The sequence below is a fragment of the Pseudopipra pipra genome, chromosome 4 (genome assembly GCF_036250125.1).
Source record: "Pseudopipra pipra isolate bDixPip1 chromosome 4, bDixPip1.hap1, whole genome shotgun sequence".
NCBI lineage: Eukaryota > Metazoa > Chordata > Aves > Passeriformes > Pipridae > Pseudopipra > Pseudopipra pipra.
In genome coordinates, this window is record NC_087552.1 from 73,770,705 (window position 1) to 73,791,827 (window position 21,123).

Sequence of the window (21,123 nt, forward strand, 5' to 3'; positions counted from 1 at the left end):
AGATGGGAGATGGGCTTTGCAGCCTCAGTACTCCCAAGATATGTGTTCAGATGACAACACACAGCCCCCACTCTCCCCATACCAGGGGAAGACAAAGGAGAATGGAAACCACCACATCAGAGCTTTGCAGTCCCTCTACCTTTGTTTTAGCCAAAATACCCCTTCAAACCTCTCATAAGGAAACTCAAAAGTTAAGGACAAAACCATCCCCTTTAGGCAACAATACAATAACCTGAAGCTTAGCCTATAATGCTCCTCTATAACATTTTCCCCCATCTCCAAATAATAATCAAAGTTCTGAAAGCCCTAAGCACCTCAAGGTTTTCTACCTGCAGCAGCAACAGTGAAAGCAGGGAAGACAAACTGTAATTACAACATTTGAAAATGAGGAAAACAATCTTTGAATGCTCTTGCAAAGCAAGATTGGTATTTTTGCAACCACTCTGAGTCTGGTTGAAGCACAGTTTGTGTTACTGCTGGTCTGGAGCTCAGCCCAGTGTAAAATACCCCACGATGACACTTTAAATGCAGTAATAATCTTTCTTGTACCACGTTTCAAGAGTTAAAAAGGAGACTGGGCACTCCACAAGTGGATGGGGTCAGCAGGGCACATCGGTCATGAGGGAAAAGACCAGTTGCCTCACACTCAGTATGTCTGTATTTAAATTTAAAGATCACAGAAGGTTTACAGTTCAAAATTTAACCACTCAGTTTGTGCCAACAGCAGCCAGAAGGGAGGAGATGACCTCTAAAGCAGGAGAAAGGACCCCTCAAGTAAGAAGCAATCTCATTCCAACCTCCACTAGCGGGGTCACACCCCAATCCTGAGGCAGGTTTCGGGCCCCTCAGAAGACAATAAGGGCTGGAGCATGTTCAGGGAAGGAGCTGGGAAGGGGCTGGAGCAGCAGGAGGAGCTGAGGGAGCTGGGGGGGCTCAGCCTGGAGAAAAGGAGGCTCAGGGGGGACCTTCTGGCTCTGCAACTCCCTGACAGGAGGGAGGAGCCAAGGGTTTTGTGCTCTGCTCCCAGGGAGCAAGGGACAGGAAGAGAGGGAACGGCCTCAAGCTGTGCCAGGGAAGTTTAGATTGGATATTGGGAACATTTCTTCATGGAAAGGGTTGTCCAGCCCTGGCACAGCTGCCCAGGGCAGGGGGACAGTTCCCATCCCTGGGGGGATTTAAAAGCCCTGTGGAAGGTTTGTGTGTTCCACATCCCGTGCTACGGAAGAGGCTCTGCTCTCATTTCCTCCCTCCATCCTCACAGCTGTGTCCAGCCCTGGCAGGACACCCACCACTGCTCTGCAAACAGGTAAACTGAGGCCTCAGCACTGCCCTGACCCACACACTGGCACAGGATGGGTTGTTGGAGGATTTGTACTTTTCAGCTCTGAGCATCAACAGATGCTGTGATTGTGGAAGTATTTCCTGGGAATTAGCAGCTGGCCAGGATGAAAAGCCTGTTCACCATCACAACTGACTAAGGGTTACTGAGGCCTAGAGACATCCACAGTTACTGAGCATCTGAGAACTGAACAGCTCACACAACCCAGGAACTACACAGAGCCTATTTTTACACCTCTGTATTTAGATCTGAACTGGAACAAACAAGAAACAAGTGACTTTGGTTTGGGTCTTGTGGATCTTCTCAATCTCCCACACTATTCTATATGGTAATAATATATTTAGGGTTGATCTTTGGTGCCCTGTGTTCAGCTTGAGCACATCACTGCATGCTACCTCTGAGGATGCAATCCAGTCTGTACCCCCATCTCCAAACCAGGCAGGATTGCTCCAGTCCATCCTGGATAGAGGAAAAATCTGACCCAGGGCAGTGGTCACAGCACCAAACCTGCCAGAGTTCCAGAAGTGTTTAGACAACACTCTCAGGCACATGGTGGGGTTGTTGGGGTGTCCTGTGCAGGGCCAGGAGTTGGACTGGATGATCCTGATGGGTCCCTTCCAGCTCAGGAAATTCTATAATTCTGTGACTACGCTTTATTCTTGTATTTTAATTAAAGCCATGGGAACATGCCAAGCTGGCCAGTGAAGGCCTTCATCCTGGCACCACAAACTTGCTACAAAGGATTTGATTCCTGCACATTTCTAGTTTGTTTTTATAGGAGAGCTCAGTGGACCTCGTTGCCAGCATTCAGAGAGAGCAGCGGAGCCGGCGGTGCCCTGGCTGGACCCGAGCCCTTCTCCAGCCTGGCGTGTGCTCACGCTCCCTCCAACAACATGAGCTGGCTTTGTTTTCCTCAGCTGGCTCCCCACTGTTTCCTGCAGAGTGCAGATGTCAAGATCAAACAAACACAGCTTTGGTGGCCGGACCATGCAGTGAAAACAAGTGTCACCGGGACGGGGCGACTGCTCAGGGCTCGGTTCCTCTCTCTGTGCACTGCCACGGCCCTCCCCCTCCTTTCCTGCAAATGCACCAGGACCTTCCAAAAAATCAAGGCTGGGACCAGGCTGAGGAAAACATCTGGGAAAAGGTGGCATGTCCCCTGGCACTAAGGAAGCCCCAAAGGTGATGTCAGCTGGATAGCTGCGACATTTAACAGCATGGAGAAGATCCCAGCTTCATCTTCCTACCTAATTGCTCAGATTTGGGTTGGAGCTCAGCCCAGTGTAAAATGCCCCATGTTCAGCCATGAAGCCATTTTAAAGGCAGTAACAAACTTTCCTGTACCATCTTCTAAGATTTCAAGAGAGGCTGGGCACTCCACAAGTGGATGAGGTCAGCAGGGCAAGTGGGTCACAAGGGAAAAGACCAGTTGCCTCACACTGAGTATATCTGTATTTAAATTTAAAGATCCCAGAAGGTTTACAGTTCAAAATCTAGGAAAAAACCCTAGATGCACTGCATTTAAATTGGACTTTTTATTTTGCTCAGATTTGAGCAGTTAAGGTTTGAGTGGGAGGAAGAAGTGGCAGCAGCAGTAAAAACAGGAGGGGAAGAAGAAAGTCAAACACGTAGCTGGGAGTTGCACTGGTGTCATATCTTTAAATATGAGCTCTAAGAGGGTGAAGGATAAAGTCTGTGCCTGCCAGCACTGGTGTCCTCCTGTGTCTGGGGTCCCATCTGTGGATGCTCTGAACGCTCTCAGATGCCTGAATCCAACAGGAGCTGGTTTGACTTTATTACCATCATTCCTATAAACTCAGCCCTTCAAGAGTACAAGGGAGAATTCAACTAATTCACTAATTACACCAACACAGAATCATGGAATGGTTTGGTTGGAAGGGATCTTAAAGACCATCCAGTTCTACCCCCTGCCATGGGCAGGGACACCCTCCACTATCCCAGGTTGCTCCAAGCCCCCTCCAGCCTGGCCTTGGACACTTCCAGAGATCCAGGGGCAGCCACAGCTTCTCTGGGCAACCTGTGCCAGGGCCTCACCACCCTCAAAGAATTTCTGCTTAATATCTAATCTAAACCTGCCTTCTGTGAGTTTAAGGTCACTCCCCCTCATCATCTTCTGTCTCCACAGCAATACTCTGAGGTATTACTTGCATATTCCTGACAGTCTGGCAGACAAGACCAGTGGATGCTCTGAACAAGTATCCCAGAGCAACTTCTCCTTCAGCAAGCTTTATCTAAGCAGGAGATTTAAGAGATGCAGGTGTTCTGCAGAGGAAAAAAAGCCCCTCTGATTGCACAATCAAAGCACACATAGGGCAAATTAAGGATTCCCAATGAAGCAAGGAAAGTATCTCACTTCAAACTGCTTTGCAGTGTCAAACCCGCTCTTGGAAGGTGTTCTCCTTGCATGAGAGATACCAAGCCTGAGTATCTTTAAAAACAAGGAATGTGCTTAGATATATCCTGAAGGATTCAAGGGACAGCCCAAACTTAGGGCTGTTGGACAGCAGGTCATAAAAATCAAGGAATGGGATATTGGTCAACTCCTCACTGAGATGAACAGAAATGGCATTCACATGATATCTCTGCTAACACAGTTCACCTGCACAAGCACCTCCTGCCAATCCTGGTGGGGAGGAAGGGAGGAATTCGTCAAACCCCAAGGCTTTTCATGCACACTCAGAATTTAACCAAAAATGGGGACCAAGTGGCCATAAAGCAGCTTTAGGAGCTTGCTGGAAGGCACTGCCTTTAAAGGCACTGCTGTCATTAAAGAAGGGTCTCGAAGCTCATGTGAAAATGGGAAACCTCAACCCATCTTTCAACTGCCACCCCTGTAGTTTGAGTAATCCACATAGAAAAAAAAAAAACAGATACACTGCATTTAAATTGGACTTTTTTGGTTTTGCCAGGACCATTCAAAAAGACACTGGCATCCAGGAGAAGACTTTCACATCAATAACTTTATGGTTGCTCCATTTGGTGAACGTTTAGAAACTAAATCTGTCTCAACTGACTTGAAATTAGAGCTGATGGAAATTCTGCACATCAGGTAAAAGTGCTGACAAAGGGCTGCTTCAGTCCCTCACACTGATTTTCTTTTTTTCTTTTTCTCCTGAAGACTTTGAATGAACACAGAACAAGCAAAACATCACACACATTTGCAGCCCTGTATTTCCCTTTGACAAGGAGGCAAAGCAAAGATCTGCACTGAAAAACAGTATTGCAAGACTTACCTTTCGTAATGCCTTTGATGGCATCAAGCACAAATGTGATGGCTATAAAAAGTGCAATTATTTCTTCTGTTGACCTGTGGAAAAAATCCCAGGAATTAATACAGCTGCATTCGACTCGGTTCAAAGAAAAAAATCAGCATATTCATCCATTTACATGAAAATACACCCATTTTAGTTGAACTCCAGCTTAGGAAAGAAAACCCAGTGAATTTTTGAGAGCTTCTTTCAAGCTGGAACAATAAGCCAAAATGATACTTGCCTCATCTCAAAAAATACATTTTTGCAGCAAGTTTGTAATTAAGGAGCTTGTGGAATGTATAATTTTTCCATTTGCTGAATAATCTGATCAAAATAAGACCCCTTTGAAAATAGCTACCTTTTAAAGAGCTTCATCAGAAGGCTGAAATTAAAGAGGGAGTACATCACAAGGAAGAAGCTGTTCCACAGTCCAATCCAGGCATAGAAAGCATTGAAATCCAAGTGGTAGTCATCACAGATTCCTCGGATGACTGCGGGAGGGAAGCATCCATGTGTCAGATTAAACTTGTGTCATCACCACCCTGTGATTCCCATCTGCTCCACGGCACAAGGAACCAATTCCAAGCCTTTGCCCCAGTGCACACACACCATTAAACCCCCATTCCTGCAGTCCCAGAGGGACACTGGATCAACCCAAACTGCTCTCCTCTTCCCACTAGGAATAGGGAGAAGCACCTGGAAAAATATTCTCTCCCACTGCTTAAAGCACCTTTCCTAGGGAAAGTCTCTTATCCTCAAGCTGGTTGAATGCAGCCATATGAGAAAGCCATTAATGAAACAGATTTCCTTGTGGAAGCTGAAAAAAATGCTTATTTTCATGAAGGTTTTCCTATGCAAAAGGGATTTATTTAGAAAACAACTTCAACTAAACCAGGAGTTGGTCTTGATGATCCTTGTGGGTCTCTTCTTTTAGGGAGAAATTTTTTACAGAGAGAGTAATCAAGACATTGGAATGGGCTGCCCAGGGAGGGGGCGGAGTCACCATCCCTGGAGGTGTTTAAGGTGAGACTGGATGTGGCAGCAGTGCCATGGTCTGGGAACCACTGTGGAGTTGGATCAAGGGTTGGTCTTTTCCAACCTGGTTGATTCTGTGATTCCAACTCAGGATATTCTGTGATTTGACAAGATTTGACAAGACTTGAATCAAATTCCTTCCCTCTCCCTCAGCACCCAAATCACAGAATAGCCTGAGTTGGAAAGGACCTACAAGAACCATCCACTCCTGGCTCTGCCCAGGGCACTCCAAGAATCCCACCCTGTCCCTCAGAGCATTGTCCAAACCCTCCTTGAGCTCTGGCAGGTTGGTGCCATGACCACCTTCCCTGGGGAGCCCGTTCAGTGCCCGACCACCCTCTGGGAGAAGAACCTTTTCCCTTTAATATCCATTTATTAAACAAACACAACTAAAGCTCCAACAGGACTGCAGGGTTCTCATACAAAGCCCCACCCCACCAATGAGCCACCAGACCCCTCATTTACACCTGGAGTAGACTCACCATTGATGTAGATTGCTAAAGGAGCTGTAGTAAGGAGGACAACCAGAGGTTGCCCCGAGAAGAGGGCGTAGAGCAGCCCCCCAATGGACTGACCCACGATTGTCTTCCTCACATCTGGAAGGAGATAAACAAACAGGGATTTTAATCAACACCCCTCAGTCACAGAACACTCACAGGGCAGAGAAGCCAACCACTAATTAGTAGGAACAATGTGTAGAGTTTACAGAGAGGTAAGACACTGTGAAAGCAAAAAGTGACTCTTTACTTGTACCAGCAATTTAGGCTTCCAGATATTCAGCTAGAATAGGTGACTTTAGGGTGGGGTTTGATTTAGGGTTTTTTTCGGTGTTTGGGTGTTTATGTATATATTTAAATATATTTCTTTTATTTTAAACAGCTACAAAACCTAACCAGTGTTTGTGGAGGCCTCCAGGACAAGATTTGGACATAGATTCCTATGAGCTGTGACAGCATCATGAAATGCTTCAGGGCCACAGCTGGGATAAAGGATGAGGCTTTTGCTCTATAGCAGTGATCTGGATACTGGCAATCAAATTCAGATCAAAAGTGCAGGAACTTCTACCAGGAAAAATATGCAGATTAATTACATAGTTCTAAAATAGAGCATAATTTTAAATACAGTAGGATATGTCCATATCAGTCTAAGTCATATGATATTATCCAAAGTAGTGTTCAATTTTCCTGGTCTTCTAAGAAAGTCATGAATTAATCAGAAAACAAACCCCTTCACTCGTGGTTTTAGGTTGGTGGTTTTTTTCCCCAGTAAATAAAAACTATGAAAACTTTGTGTGTCCAGAGTTTAAACACATGGAATGAGATGCACAGAAGTGATCAACTCACCAATAGCTCCTCGTGTATTTTCATCATTGAGTGACCCAAAGGCTATGGATGGAAGGAGGCAGGCAAAATACAGAAATATCATAGTGGTGATGTATTTTCCTATAGCTTTGTTGTTTCCAATAACACCTAGTGCAAAACACACCAAAACCCACGTTAGTGCAGCCCAAAAAGCACTGAAACCCCACTCACATCAGCCATGTGTTCCATTAGTTCTTTCCATGCTGAAAAGCAGAAATTCAGTCCACACTTTACACATATAAGTAGGTTGTTAACTTCTGATTTTGCACAACCACACCCCTTTATTCACCTGGGACCAGAAGCAGAAGCACCAACGCACCACCAGACATTTTTGGCATCGTCAAAAAAGGAAATACGAGAAGTTTTTTCCACAGTTTTACCAGTCCCAAAAGCCTGGAAGAGGATCAAGGCAGAAACTGTATGTTTAGGGTTCATAAACCCCCATCTCTGCCTTTTTAACACCAACTTTATAGGTACTCTAGACTATGTCCCTAATGAGCTTCACAATGATCACTTGTCTTCACAACTCATCATGTCTTGGGCAGGAAAACATGAAGCACTTGGGTTTTTTTTCCCCAGGTTGTAGGTTTGAATCAATAATATGCTACTCTGAGCCAATTAATGGTAGCAGATTACAAAAAGAAGCAGCACAGGAGGGCAGGAATCGAGACACTGAGATTTGCTTTAACAAGCCCTGCTGACAGAACAGCTTCCTTCTTTTCCATCCACTCACCCCCTCTCATCTCCGTCGGAAAAAACACACCAGGCCAAAACAAAAAGCAGCCAGAAAGAGAATTAAAGTGTCAGAACATGAATTTAAGGGCCTGTGAAGTAGCTTCGCTTCCCTTTCCTGTTTTCTGGCTGATGTTGCCTCCCCAGTGAGCTCATCTCACACAGGAGAGAGGGAGAGTGACAACGGCTGACACTGCTCGAGGAGAACACGAGTTTTCCCACAGAACAGATACACTGGAGAAAGTGTTTTCCCAAGAAAACCTTGCAACAGCCCTGTTTCAAGGTGGCCTGCCTGTGCCACCCTCCTTGATGGTGCTCCTGCTGCAAAACACTTGGACAAGCTTAGAGGTGCCCAATTCTCCCTTCTGGAAGGGTCCAGGGCAGTGAAATCCCACACAGGCTCCTAAATTCCCATCTAAGCTTTCGCAGGATCAGTCCCTTGCTGAGAGAGGTAAAAGCCAAGGAGTTGGATCAGAGAAGGGAGGACTTGGCCTTAGAGGTTATTGGTGCAACACTGAAAATCTCTGTCCCTGGGATGAAACAAAAAAAGGTCTCTCAATGACTTTGGGATCTTATCTAACATCTGCTTTCTGCACCATTTGCAGTGCAGAGATAAGGACAGAAAGAGGATGCAAAACCCAAAAATCAAAGGTGTAATGAACAGGCAGCCACAGGAATGAAGGACACCTTGTGAGGTTCCTGTTTGCAGGCACAAGAGGAACAGACATAAAGAGGACCTCTGAGCATCCTTAAACTTGAGGCTGAAACTCGACAAGAGACATCTCAAGCACGTAAATATGAGCTTGACCTTCTGGGAGTCATTGGACCAGCTGTTCCCAGGCAAATTCCTTTCCATTTCTTGTGAAGATTCAGAAACCACAGGTCACATTCCTGACCACTCCTGGCAACCAAAGGGCCTGAAATCTAATTCTCACAGATGAAGACTTCTCATGTGATCCTGAGCCCAACAGCTGCAGGTCCTACCTCACATTCCAAACTGCCCGAGGCCTTTGGAGACAAGGAAAGGTTTGGCAGGGATTGAGTGGTGGTTTTATAACCAGAGATGGTCCCATCCTTGTTCAGAGGGCTCTGTGTCACTCCAAAATATTGGTTTTTGGACAAAGGAATCTTTCCAACAGGAAAGGTCAGAAAGCAACAATGCCTGGAAGCTTTGAAATCCTAAAGCTTTGCCTTCCTAAAAGGACAAGCAACTGGGACCAGAGAAGCAAATAAATGTTTTTTTTAATAAGGTTTGGGTAGTTAAACTACAGTAAGAGAGGACAGAAGGAAAGAAGAGGCCTTGAAGAGCATCAACAAAACTCATTCATGGCTTTTGGTTTCAGTTTCAACCCTTGCAAAGCAAGCAGCAGGAATCCTTGCTGGTCACAGAGGTCCTGATGCCACATAAGGATGGGGCCTCAAGGGGAGGTTCAGGTTGGACATCAGGAGGAATTTCTTCCTGGAAGGGGTGGTCAGGCATTGGAAGGGGCTGCCCAGGGAGGTGGTGGAGTCCCCACCCCTGGAGGTGTCCAAGGAATGACTGGACGTGGCACTCGCTGCTCTGGGATGGGGGACAAGGTGAGGATAAGGCACAGGACTCAGTGGTCTGGGAGGTCTTTTCCAACCTCAACAACCCTGTGATTCATTCTGGCTGGGTCCAAGACTTCCAGTACTTTCCTTAATCCATAATCAACCAGATGAGATCCAAGGAGCAAAGAATCTTTCTGGTGGGCAGCAAAATTCACTTTGCAATGGAGACAACTACACCAGATTACATCTACCCTTTCACAGGGATGACTGCTCACAAAAATCTACCCTTTCACAGGGATGACTGCTCACAAAAATCTACCCTTTCACAGGGATGACTGCTCACAAAAATCTACCCTTTCACAGAGATGATTGCTCACAAAAATCTACCTTTCACAGAGATGATTGCTCACTCTAACTTCAGTTAAAGCCCTGACCAAACACTGCCTCCTTGCACAGACCCACCCATCATAAGCACTAAAATCCAGCCTTAACCACAATTTGCCTTTTGCCTTTTTGAAGTCAACATCTGGCAAAGCATTTTCAGGCTGCATTGGCAGCCCTGAACTCCACTCAGAAGAAGGTGAGCTGCATTGTGGTGGCATTTCATCTGTGACAGGCTCATAAAGCCACTGAAAAACGTGTCACTCCACCTGCACCATGAACATTTACAGCAGAAAAAATCAGCTCTGGGTCCAGCTGTGAGGTTTGAGTAGCTGACTATTACAGGAGTAATCCCCTGAAATTAAGGTGTATGTCTACACATTGAAATTGGGAGCAATTATATTTTATGTTCATCAGCATGACAGTTCTACTTTACTTGCCTGGATTTCTGAAATGTCACATTTTTTAGAGACAAGGGGAGAGTTTTAGAGAAAACTGCAACATTCCTGGCCTTGCTTTGCCTGGGATTTTACATCAATAAGGAAATGGAGACCCAAAGACTGCACTTAGAGCTCCTTAACTCTACTAATTTTACATTTACTAAATCAAAGTCTTGACTGATGGACATTCTATGAAATGTCCACGTCTGTGTTAATGTTCCTTGCCAATTCTCTGAAATATCCTGTGGAAAACAAGTTTAATTACATTGACCCACAGCATAGCGAAAAGGACATGTCTATTAAAGCTCTAATTAAAAAAAAAAATCATATTTTAATGTTAAAAACACTACAAGAATATCTGTTCTTAGGTCTTCAGTCATAAAAACACAAAACTTCTAATGCCCTCAAGCTGGGTTTTCACTTATTTGATGGTTCCTGGACTTTGCCTAATGTTCTGGAGATGAATCTTCCCTGAAGTCCTGTGAAGAGTAAATCACAGCACAAGTGGGACCAGGAACTTCACTGGAAAAGGAAATCCACTCTTACTGATGTTGGAGAAGCCAAGCAAGTGTTCAGAATAGAGAAGCAGGAAGGAATAAATCAAGGGCTCAGAGCTTTCCCTTCCTCTCTTGCTCCTTTCAGCCCATTTCCCATGAAGTGCTGGTCTCTTGGAAGGAAAATCCACAGCCAACACAAGGTGCTTTTGTGCATCTTCAAAGCATTTCTGTCACCACTGAGACAGGGAGAGACTTCAAAGCAACCCAGGTCACGATGCCCCAAAGCATCCAAGAAATCAGGATGTTCAACTTCAGCCCCCAGGTGATATTTGGGGATGAAGGGATGCACGAGCTCCCTCATATCTAACTCAGGGCAGGAGAGGCGTGGAAGAGATTATCTGCAATCCCTCACTTTTCCTCCTTCCTCAAGAATGGAATCCTGCCAGACAAGGTGGCCAGGCCAGCCAGGTGGGAGAGTCAAAGATCTGGCACATCCAAATCCACAGGCAACATTCCAGCAGGTTTAAGCTCCGAGTTCCGTTAGACAACCTGCGGGACAAGAGTTCCCTTTCAAATCCTGTTTTTCCAGTGCCTTCAAGCCTTCCATCTGAGCATGCCTGCATTACAGGGAGTGCTGAAGATCTCCCTCCTGCAAATACCTTACCAAATTCCAAGGATTCTGCCAGCAGATATGCTGGCCTTACTCTCAGGAGCTGGTCAGGGACCCTCTGCAGGACCAAGGACAGGGAGAAATCCACATCTCCAGCTGAACTATCCACCCACCACAGCCATGTACCAAAGACACAGGTCCAGAAAAACAGGGAGAAAGGGAATAAGGCTCAGTTCTCTTTTTCCTCCACTCTGCCTCCCCCCAGGGGGTGAAGGGATATGGCAGAACATGGCAAAGCTCACCAGAAACATCTCTGGCACCTCAAATTTCCCACTGGGCACTTCAGGCACTGCGCTGGTGTTTATTATAGACACTGAAGAATAAAGACAGCAACTTTTAGGAGTGTCAGAAAACTTGTATCTGAGCTTAGGCAGGTTTCCCTCCTTCAGTCAAACCAGCCTGAATATAAAAGAAATTTCAGGAAGCTCCTGTGGCTTGACTGAGATGTAAAAAGTAATAAAACTGATACGTGTTTTGAGCCTCTCTGACAAGATCAGGATGAATGATGATCAATCAAACTGGTTTTTAAGACAGCAGAATCCTGCATACAAAGGCTGCAGACATTAAGAAGAGAACATGTGTCAAATGGTGCAAATTCCAGTTTAAAGGAAAACTACAGGTGGTTTTCAGCTCAGCATGATCCAACTGTTCATCTTCACGTGCTCCTGCTGGAAGACATCCATTACAAGCACCTATAACGCTGAAATCCTGGGCCAAGAGTTTAGAAAACTCTTCCTTGATCTCTGCATGTTCAGTAAGAGCACAAGACTTCAGAAAACAAAACTGACAGGTTCCTAATCTGGAGTAAGAGGGAAAAAGAAGAGGAAGTCTATTCTTTCTTTCCCAAATCATGGTGGTTAAGGATAATTTAATGGCCAGCTTTGTGCAGTGTGTGAAGAGGACCAATCCCACAGAACTCCAACTGACCAAGGATGTGCTGGTCCCACAACAGCCTCACCATTTATCACCCCACCCTTCATCAGTTTATCTGTCCAAACCAAACCCCAGGATGCTTCTCAGGTTGAGGATTTAGAGACTCCAACCATTCAAAAAGCAGCATCTGTGCAATTCAGAGCTCTTTGATGATGCACATGTGGCTGTCTGGAGTGCAGATACACTTGGATAGTTCAAATCCCTCATGTTCTGATGTTCTGCTGCTTTGAGATGGTCCAGGAATTCCACATTCCTGATCACCTTCAGTCTCGGTGGTTTATGGCAGATGCTTTATTCTCCATCTGGTTTTCATTTCAAGCAGCTCCTTAAAGAATTCATCCTAATTTCTGGTTTCAGGGAAGAAATGGCACATACTAATATACAGGGTTTTCTTTTTTAAAATCCCCCTTTCCCTGTATCCTATTTTGAAAGGGCACAACTGCTCCTAAGGCCAGAACTTCCCATTTGAGCTGAAGTGGTTCTGGAGTTTCACTGGGCTCTTTTCTGTGTCTCCACAGGTTTTGTAACAATACCCTGACCCTTTTTAACGTACAGTTTGCATTTTATACCAGTTTTATATCCACTCTGTGCATCAGTTCATGGAAAGCTTGTGGAGCTGGACTCCCCAGGGCTGAGCCAGCACACACAGGTTAACTTGGATGCATTTTGAGCCAGACTATGGACCCTCAAGTGGGTTTCTGTGGCAGGAAGAATGTAGTAAGGAATTCTTACTACATTCTTCCTGCCACAGGTTTCCAAATCTGCTGACAGCCAAAAGTTGGCTGCAGGAGCATTATAGGCCAAAAATTGGCTGCAGAAGCATTACAGGATTTTGTGGCTGTGAACCTGCTGTGCTCAGGACACAGCCATGGCAGACACTGCCCTGTCTTGAGGCGAACACCCAAAAGGTGTTTCTGCAGCAATTCTCTTCTCAAGTGCCTCAGTATCCCTTTATAACGAAAAATGAGGCCTTGACAACTCTACAAAGCAGCAGCCACAGAGATGAAGTGTCCAGCTTAGGAGCTGAAGTCCCCAACCAGACCTGATGCCAGCAATGCACAGGCCAAGAAATATCTGTTCTGTCTGACCAAAGTCCTTGCTGCTGCCCTGAAAATCATGTCACATCCCCCTTTCTCCTCAACATACCTCAAATCCCCAGAGAAATCAGCATTAGCTTGACTCCAAATGGAGCCTGCCTATGGCCCTAAAACTCCTGGGAAGAGTTTCATCCAAAGCAGCTGGAGAAAGCATCCAGCTCTCAACCCCTGTGCCAAGCCAGCAGCTCATCCCGTTTTATTCTCTGAGTAGATAACAGTAACTGCTCAACACACTGTGGGGAATGAAGCATTCCTAGCTGAAAAACCTGGATCTCTGTGGGAAGCAGCTCCCCAGATGCAGCATCTCCTTCAGCTGAGCATCAACCATTCCTCTGCTGGTGGTGACCATCCTTGTGGGAAGGACACACATCCACAGCCTGGCCACTCTTCTCTCAGGCTTAAGCTGCTGTGGAAGGTGGCTTTGTACTAAAATTCTTTGCAAATTTGGGCTTGGATGTGCACCTTGTTTTCATGCCTAAGCCAAGGGAGATTGCCCTCAGCTGTGGCTTGAGCTGAGGAGAATTTAACAGCAGGAAGGTGTCTGATAAACCCCCAAGGTTCTCCCTGCCTACGCTCCACTTCTTCACTTTATGCAAACTTTCTATATTTGATACCTGAATACACTAACCAGCTCCCCTGTAAGCCCAAAAAACATGTTTTGATGGCAGGCTGGGGCTCTGTAATCAAGGTTTTCCCCAAGGACTTCTCCCAGCCTTCAAGGATCCCTGAAAGTTCGAAAGATAAATGGGAAAAAGCGACTCTTAAACCCCACAAGGCCACTGTGGAGCTGCATAAAGCCCAAAACCTGAGGCTCAGTGTAAACAGCGTGTTGCTGCTGCTGTGATCTGGTGAGAGCAGACAAGCTATATCCTGTTTTTCACAACACCAAGCTGTGAAGTTACTGCAGCCCTCACATTTTGCTTAAGCATTTTCAACTCCCACAGCATCACTAGAAATACTGTTGATGCTGGACTGCAAAGACAGAAGAAAGGGTTTATTAGGCCAGTGCTGACTAATTAGGTTCCAATGAGTTAATCTGAGTCTCCACGTGGCAATAATCGATGCATTTAATGGCCTCACTACTTCATAAAAATTAAAATCCTCATCTACACCCAGTCAGCACCTTAATTAAGGAAACACTGCAAGCTCCTCATCTCCAGTGCACCCGCTGCCCATTCACAGCCTTTTGTCCAAATATTCTTATTTAAATCAGGAATAAGAGGGCTATTACACATATCAAAGCACACATTCAATGCACACTGTAAACAGGACATCACATCACCCACCAAAAAAAAAAAAAAAAGAATAAATCCCAAGCCAGGCCAAGGCTTTCATAAACATTGGCCAACGTACCATCGGTGAAGTCCAACGCGTACACTGGAAACCTTCGTGCAATGTCATCAGAAATCCCCTTGCCAACATTGAGAAACTCGTGCAGCTAAAGAAAGGAAGGAAGTGCTGTGTCAGAGCAAAGGCTCACGCATTGTTAAAGAGATTAACCTCCTCATTCAGCCCGGAGAGGGGCAGAGCTGCTCGTTTTCAATAGGGCATTCAACTCCCATCTTGTCGTGATAATAAAAATAAACTCGTCAGGCCTCGATTTATACCCTCAGTAGCATTGTAAATGAGAAAATATCCCCCCCCCAGACCACCCTGTTTTCCTCCCTTCCTTCCCTTTTTTCCCCTCCCATTCCTATCTGCATCCCTGGTTTTGCAGGTGAGGGAGCTGATGATCCCCTGGGATGGCTGGACCTTGGGTACCCTGGGGTTAAACATCACGTCAGAGATGCCAACTTTTTTCTTTAGATTCCAGTACAAAAAACTCTTCCCCCAAATCCACATGAAGGGGATGCCCAGCAAGTGCTCCATCCTTTGGCATTTCCATGGGAAAAGGAGACTTCAGAGAGTAAGGGAATTAAGGCTTTCTGCACCTCAAACTCCAAACGCGAAAGAAAATAAGCTTGAATAACTTCACATAAATCCAAACCATAATTCTTCCCGTTAAAAGGTAGTAAGAACATTGTGAAAGGGTTCCAAATATCCAACATATTCCCTTTTATTTCTGGTCTGGGGGCCTGCAAGGTGCAGAGTGATTGGTGATATGATCTGATGCTCACCACAGGCAACAAGGAGCTTGTCAGGAATAGGTGACAGCTGCTATTGACTCTCAGCCTCCCAATTCTCACAACTCCATCCTTATGGAAAGCACATGGAAAGAGTCAGAGTAGGCAACACTTGCAAATGAGGCACCTGTCAGATTTTTTTCCCCTGTTATTCTCAGAGAACACACACACTCCTCTGAAAATCCAATGCACCTTTCTAGAGTGATAACAACCCCAGCTGGCTCATTTAAAACTTTTCATATATTTGGTGCAGAATTAGACACAAAAGACTTATAACCTCTGCTAGAGGGTGTAAGGGGGGAAATAAAAAAATCACAGATCCAAAATTTACATGGAGAGATGATCTCAAAACAGCAGGGAGCTCTTGCTTTGGTTGGTTTATGTGGAAACTGATAAAAATTAATGCTTTAGAAAGGACTTGATGCTCCAGTGCTCATTTAACAGACTACACACAGCTTTACCCTCTCTGCTGGGACTCACCTGTTTGCAGCACCTGGAAGATCAGATAAATAAAACACAGAAAGGCAACTTTTCCTTCAGGAGGAGTGCACTGGGCACAACAAACTCGAGGGTTTGGGGTGTAAAAGACACCTCAGAGGACCAGCTCCTTTATCAGGATATGTTATCTCATATTTCATACTTATTTCTGTTGCAATTTGCCAACATCCCTGTAGAATTTTAGGACAGTTTAAAGCCTAACCTGAAGAATGGGGATGAAAAGACAGATGTTACGCTGGCAGACACCAGCAAAACATCTGCATTTTAAGGATTTCTGAAAAAGCCAAGAGCCTCAACCACATTCAGTGGCGGGGTTGGACATCAAAGCCATATGCACTCAAAAAGCAATTTAATTTTTTCCCCCCAGAAAGAGATTCCTGAAGGCATGAGTCAGCCAGAGAATCACAATGGCTTTAATGACAAGGATGTTTACTTATCATGCTGCACTGAGCACGGGGAAAATGATGCTCAGGGTGTCTCATCTTCCGGGGCAGAGGCACAGGGCAGCTCCTGGGGCAGGCAGGGAAAGGGCACCTGGGCACAAAGCCTGTTTGTGGGGAGCTGTGAGTGGCACTTCCAGGGATCCAGGGGCAGCCACAGCTTCTCTGCCCAACCTGTGCCAGGGCCTCACCACACTCACAAGGAACAATTGCCTCCCAATATCCATCATAAATCTACCCTCCTTTAGCCTAACACCCTTCCCTCTTGTCCTGTCACTCCATGTCCCTGCACAAGTCCCCCTCCAGCCTTCCTGCAGTCCCCTTTAGGCACTGGAAGGCTGCTAAAACACCAAGTTATAAAAGATAAAAAAATATAAACCATAAAAGACCAAGTTTACTGACCTCTGAAGTTGTAGCCCTTTTTGGATTTTGCTTTTACCCCCCAACCTATCCCAGCACACACCTTCCCTGCCCCACTCCCACCACACACCCTCCCTGTCCAACTCTACTCCAGCCATGTTTCAGTCTGGCTTTTGCCTCCTGCCACCTTCTGAGTTTTTCCAAAACCTTGGTAAGGACAGTGCTGACACTTCACTCTTGTCCTTTTTAATCTCCTTTGTACACTCCAGTGCTGGGAATTTCTTGGACTGCTATTCCCTGCTTCTTTCTCCCTCAGAGTGTTAAGTTTGGTTGGCCCATTGGTTTCCCACTCCCATTCATAATATCACATCTCTCAAGGCTTTGCCACCACTTTTGATTTAACATTCTGACCCCAGGTAGCCTTATCCAGGAGACCAGAGCTTTATCCCTCAGGAACACAAAGCTCAAGGTTTATTAGCTTTAGGAACTGCAGCTCAGGAGCACCAAATCCTCCTTCAGGCTCCTTCTTCTTCTCTTTTCAAGTCCATCCAGTGCTTTTCCCCTGCTGCTCTTAATAGGCAAAGCAGGAAAGAGCAGCAAAGGAGGACACAAAAAAAACCCCCCAAACTAGAAGGTCATGAATTATCCACTTTCCATTCTAGGAATCCCTAGAAGGTCTTGCTTTAGGTCTCTTGCCTTAGGTGACCACTACTTGGGTTGTTGGGAGAGTCTGAGCCAGCACTTAACAGCAGCTAGAAAGCCAAACAGAAAATATGAGCTCCAACAACTCTGACCCCTTCTCAGCCCTCCCCAAAAGTACTGGAGGGCTGAATGAGTGTTTTACACACCAGAGACTCACACTATATCCTCTCTCCTGCTGATGCTGAGCAAGCACAGCCCCCCCCTCAGCAAATCCACACAGGGCACAAAAATCACAGTCAGGAAACATCACAGCTGTTCAGGGCTCCTCCATGAACGAAATCACAATTAGATGCCTCAGTAACCAAGAGGATTTCAGGCTGACTTAATTATGATTGAGTACGTAGCCTTGCCTAAATAATCCTCTGAGATGAGCCAAAGCAGAGTGACAGTGCTGTAGGCACAGCATGGAATGTGACTGGCACATCCCCCTCAGTGTTTTAGCAGAGGTGAAAACAAGCACTTGCAAAAATCCCACTCATACACAGAATTTAAGGCCCTTTTCTCCCCCTTCACTGCAGGACCAAGGGAAGAAGGGAGGCAGGAGGCAGATTTTCATGTCACCAAGAGACTTCACACCCTCCTGAGAGCTCACTGTAAGAATACAGCAGCTCCAGGGTTTTTATTTCACTGGGGGTAGTTCACAGGTTGAAATTACACCCCTGGTCTCATGTGAGGTTGTGCTCATGTGAAATGCTTCCTCTCCAGGTTACTGCACAGGGGGAGGGGATGCTGCTGGAGGTGGCTCTCAGGAAAAGACACCTCCATCCTGGCTCTCAAGATCTGTGTTGGCAAGGCAGGGTGGGGAAGAGCTTCTTCCAAGGGACATGAGAGAGCAGAGTTGGCACTAACCCAAGCTGCACCTCCCAAGGGCTGAAGGATAAAAGGGTTTAAAAACAACAGTTTACCAACTCCAGACAACTGTCAATGCCAAAAGCAAGAGCTGAAGAAACAAGTGTCACTGTCTACAGCTCTGGCTCAGAGGCATCAAAGCCCTTCCTGGCCAAGGCTGCTTTTCCAACAAGGCTGGTAGGAATCACCAGTGCCAGGGCCAACACAAGCTCAGCGTTGCATCCAGCCCTCCTGCTCACCAAACCAGAGCAGAAACTCCCCCTAGACACCTTTAAAAATGGCCAGTTTTAGCAGAAGACAGAGCCAGACACTTCAACTACTCTAATAAAACATCCTCTGAAAGGCCAAGTGTAAAGGGTTAAACCTACTTTACCCAAATCACTGCTCCAAACATCCCTGCCCTGCACGACCCGGGTTTAAAGAGGGTTTCAGGACTTGTCCTGCAAACTTAAGAGCAGGTATGGGGTCTAGCAAAGTTCAAAGCACTACCTATAAGCAAGGGGATTCTGCAGGGAAAAACATGAGTTTTGCTCATTTCCAGATGTGCAGATCAAACCCCTTAAATCTATCCCAGGAAAAAAAAAAAAGAGAGAGAAGTGATAAGTTAAGCAGCTCCTGCACTGCAGGCAACCCAAAGCTTTCAGGTTATTTGTAATTCAGGGACAGGAGCAGCATGCTGGAGATGGCCCAGTTTGTTTTTCCAGGTATGCTGTCTGCTTAAAGAATGGATTTCTGAAGGGAAAAACAAAGCAATGACCAACACACAGGAAATTCCAGAAAAGAAAGCCGAGTTACAGCATTTCCCCCGAACTTTAAAGCACAGAGCAAGTAATGCTTTACAGAGCCACAGATCAAACAGGGAGAAGCCAGGCCAAATACTGACAGGCAACTTTTTAAGTGAAATTACCGTGCAGAGATGGCCAAGAAGCCTTTTGGCTGAGGGAAAGACAAGCAGCAGCTTCCTTAGGAGCCTTCTGATTGTAAGGATTAAGTACCTTGGACCGACAACACACAGTGATCCATTAATCCCACCCTTGATTAAGCATCTGGAATCAAAGTCCTGTAACCATTTCACCCCCCTACTGCTCTGCATCCCTTCAGCACCTGCCTCTTTGAAGTGTGTTTTTTTGGTTTTGTTTTTTTTTTTAATTTACAGCAGGAGTGAGGAAGGTGGATGGACACCCAGCAGGCGTTCGGGGAAGCCTCGGTGCTTCCTCAGAGAGCTTCTTGCATCCCCTGGACTCAAGTGCTTCACCTCCTCACCCCAAATCCCCCGGGATTTATGCACCTGGACACGAGTGAAGCAGAGGTGCTGGCCAGCCTTACCTTGAGTGGTTTATGCCCGTGTGACTTGTGCCCATCGCTCCTCCCTGAGGGCCTCTGGTTCACCACTGTCAGCAAGTGCCGTTGGTGGACTAAGGCCTCCTTGAACTCCTCCTCAGTTTTGGTCTCCAGGAGCTTCTGCCGAAAGGTGATGTCGGAAAACATCGTGGCAAAGGTCCTGCCCACTTCTGTGGCCGTTTTGGTGCTTTTCTGAGCAGAAAAAAAAAAAATAAAAATAAGAGACAGAAAAAGCACTTGTAAAACGATTTTTCTTTCGCTCCTGAAAGATAAACCCACTGGGTTTCCATCTGAAGAGGAAGCTGCCTGGCTTCCAGGATCCCAGAGACACCCGAGGGAGAAGGTGAGGAACATGTGGAAGATGTTGCAGGTGAAATCACCAACCACAGCAGAACCTTGTGAAGCACCACCACGCAGGTCCTGCCCAGAAGCACTGATCACTTTGACTTGATCAACTTCCCAGGACTCGATCCAAAGTTGAATCATGCTGAGCATGCATTTTATCCCTGGTTTCTCTTCAGGGCTGCTAAGAATAGACAAATCCAAGTCTTTGCTATCTCACAGCACCTCAGCATTACTGCTGCTGGGGTGGAAAGGTGCTGTAAGTCAAGGTTCCAGCACAGAGAAGTGTCCTGATGTCTTATCTGAAAGACTGAGATTATTGTGCTCTCCTGCTTCATCAGATCTCTATTTTCTGGGGATTAAAACTCAGCTCACTTGGTCACCCTGGGGTAATTCAGGCAGCAGAAGTGGAGATTTAGAGCCCACAGCTAAAGCAAGTACTGGCACAGAGGGAAGGATGGGAAAGAAGCAGCTGAGCACACACACAAGCAGCACTTGTCCATCTTCACTAAGTATTTGGAAGGGACAGGACATTTTCAAAACTCTTCAGGAAAATGTGTCTTTTGTGGGCTTGAACATTTCTGTGAGCCACAGGCCTCACGTTTCAGGGTACAACTTCAAGCAGAATCCAAACCTGCTTTCCTATTGCTTCAAGCACCTTGGATATCAGATACAAAGGGAACAGCAAAGGAGACTGAGCTCCCCATCCCTGCACAAACCCACCAAACCCAAGCTCTACAAACCCTGATCTGCTCAACTGCTCACACCACTGTGGTCAGGCGAGATAAGACACCTACCAAGGCAAAGTTACACAGAACCAGAGCTCATTAAAAGCTCCCTTTGAGGCAAAGTTTTAACCCACCCACCTTTGCTACTCTCCACACTCATCACGCAGCAGCTACTAAAGACACCCAAACAAACTCCCTTCCTTTGGGCAGCCTCCAAGCTCCTCACACTGCTGTGAAAAGCAGTAGGGAGCATATGTGATTGATCTGAACTGCTTCCCATGATTCATAACACAACAGATGAACGATTTCTTCATGAACACAACCAAATAATTCAGTGTGGCTCAGTGCAGAGGCACAGACACGTGGGTGGCACCGAGCTGGTCCCAAAATCATCACTGACGTTGTGCTTCTTCCATCACTCGCATCACCCTCTCCTCCATTTGCCCAGAGAAG

General features: G+C 46.0%; 1 protein-coding gene across 5 annotated transcripts in view; it reads right to left on the bottom strand.

Moving 5' to 3' along the window:
- The window catches only part of SLC4A11 (solute carrier family 4 member 11), a 99,751-nt gene that overhangs the window by 20,141 nt on the left and 58,487 nt on the right, over positions 1 to 21,123 (bottom strand). For all 5 annotated transcript variants that reach the window (XM_064653591.1, XM_064653589.1, XM_064653590.1 and 2 more), the window contains 6 exons: positions 19,586 to 19,792; positions 14,641 to 14,725; positions 6,990 to 7,115; positions 6,129 to 6,242; positions 4,970 to 5,102; positions 4,594 to 4,667 (listed from right to left, as the gene is read on the bottom strand). In XM_064653591.1, the coding sequence (XP_064509661.1) occupies positions 4,594 to 4,667; positions 4,970 to 5,102; positions 6,129 to 6,242; positions 6,990 to 7,115; positions 14,641 to 14,725; positions 19,586 to 19,792 (739 nt within the window). The remainder of the gene's footprint in view (positions 1 to 4,593; positions 4,668 to 4,969; positions 5,103 to 6,128; positions 6,243 to 6,989; positions 7,116 to 14,640; positions 14,726 to 19,585; positions 19,793 to 21,123) is intronic.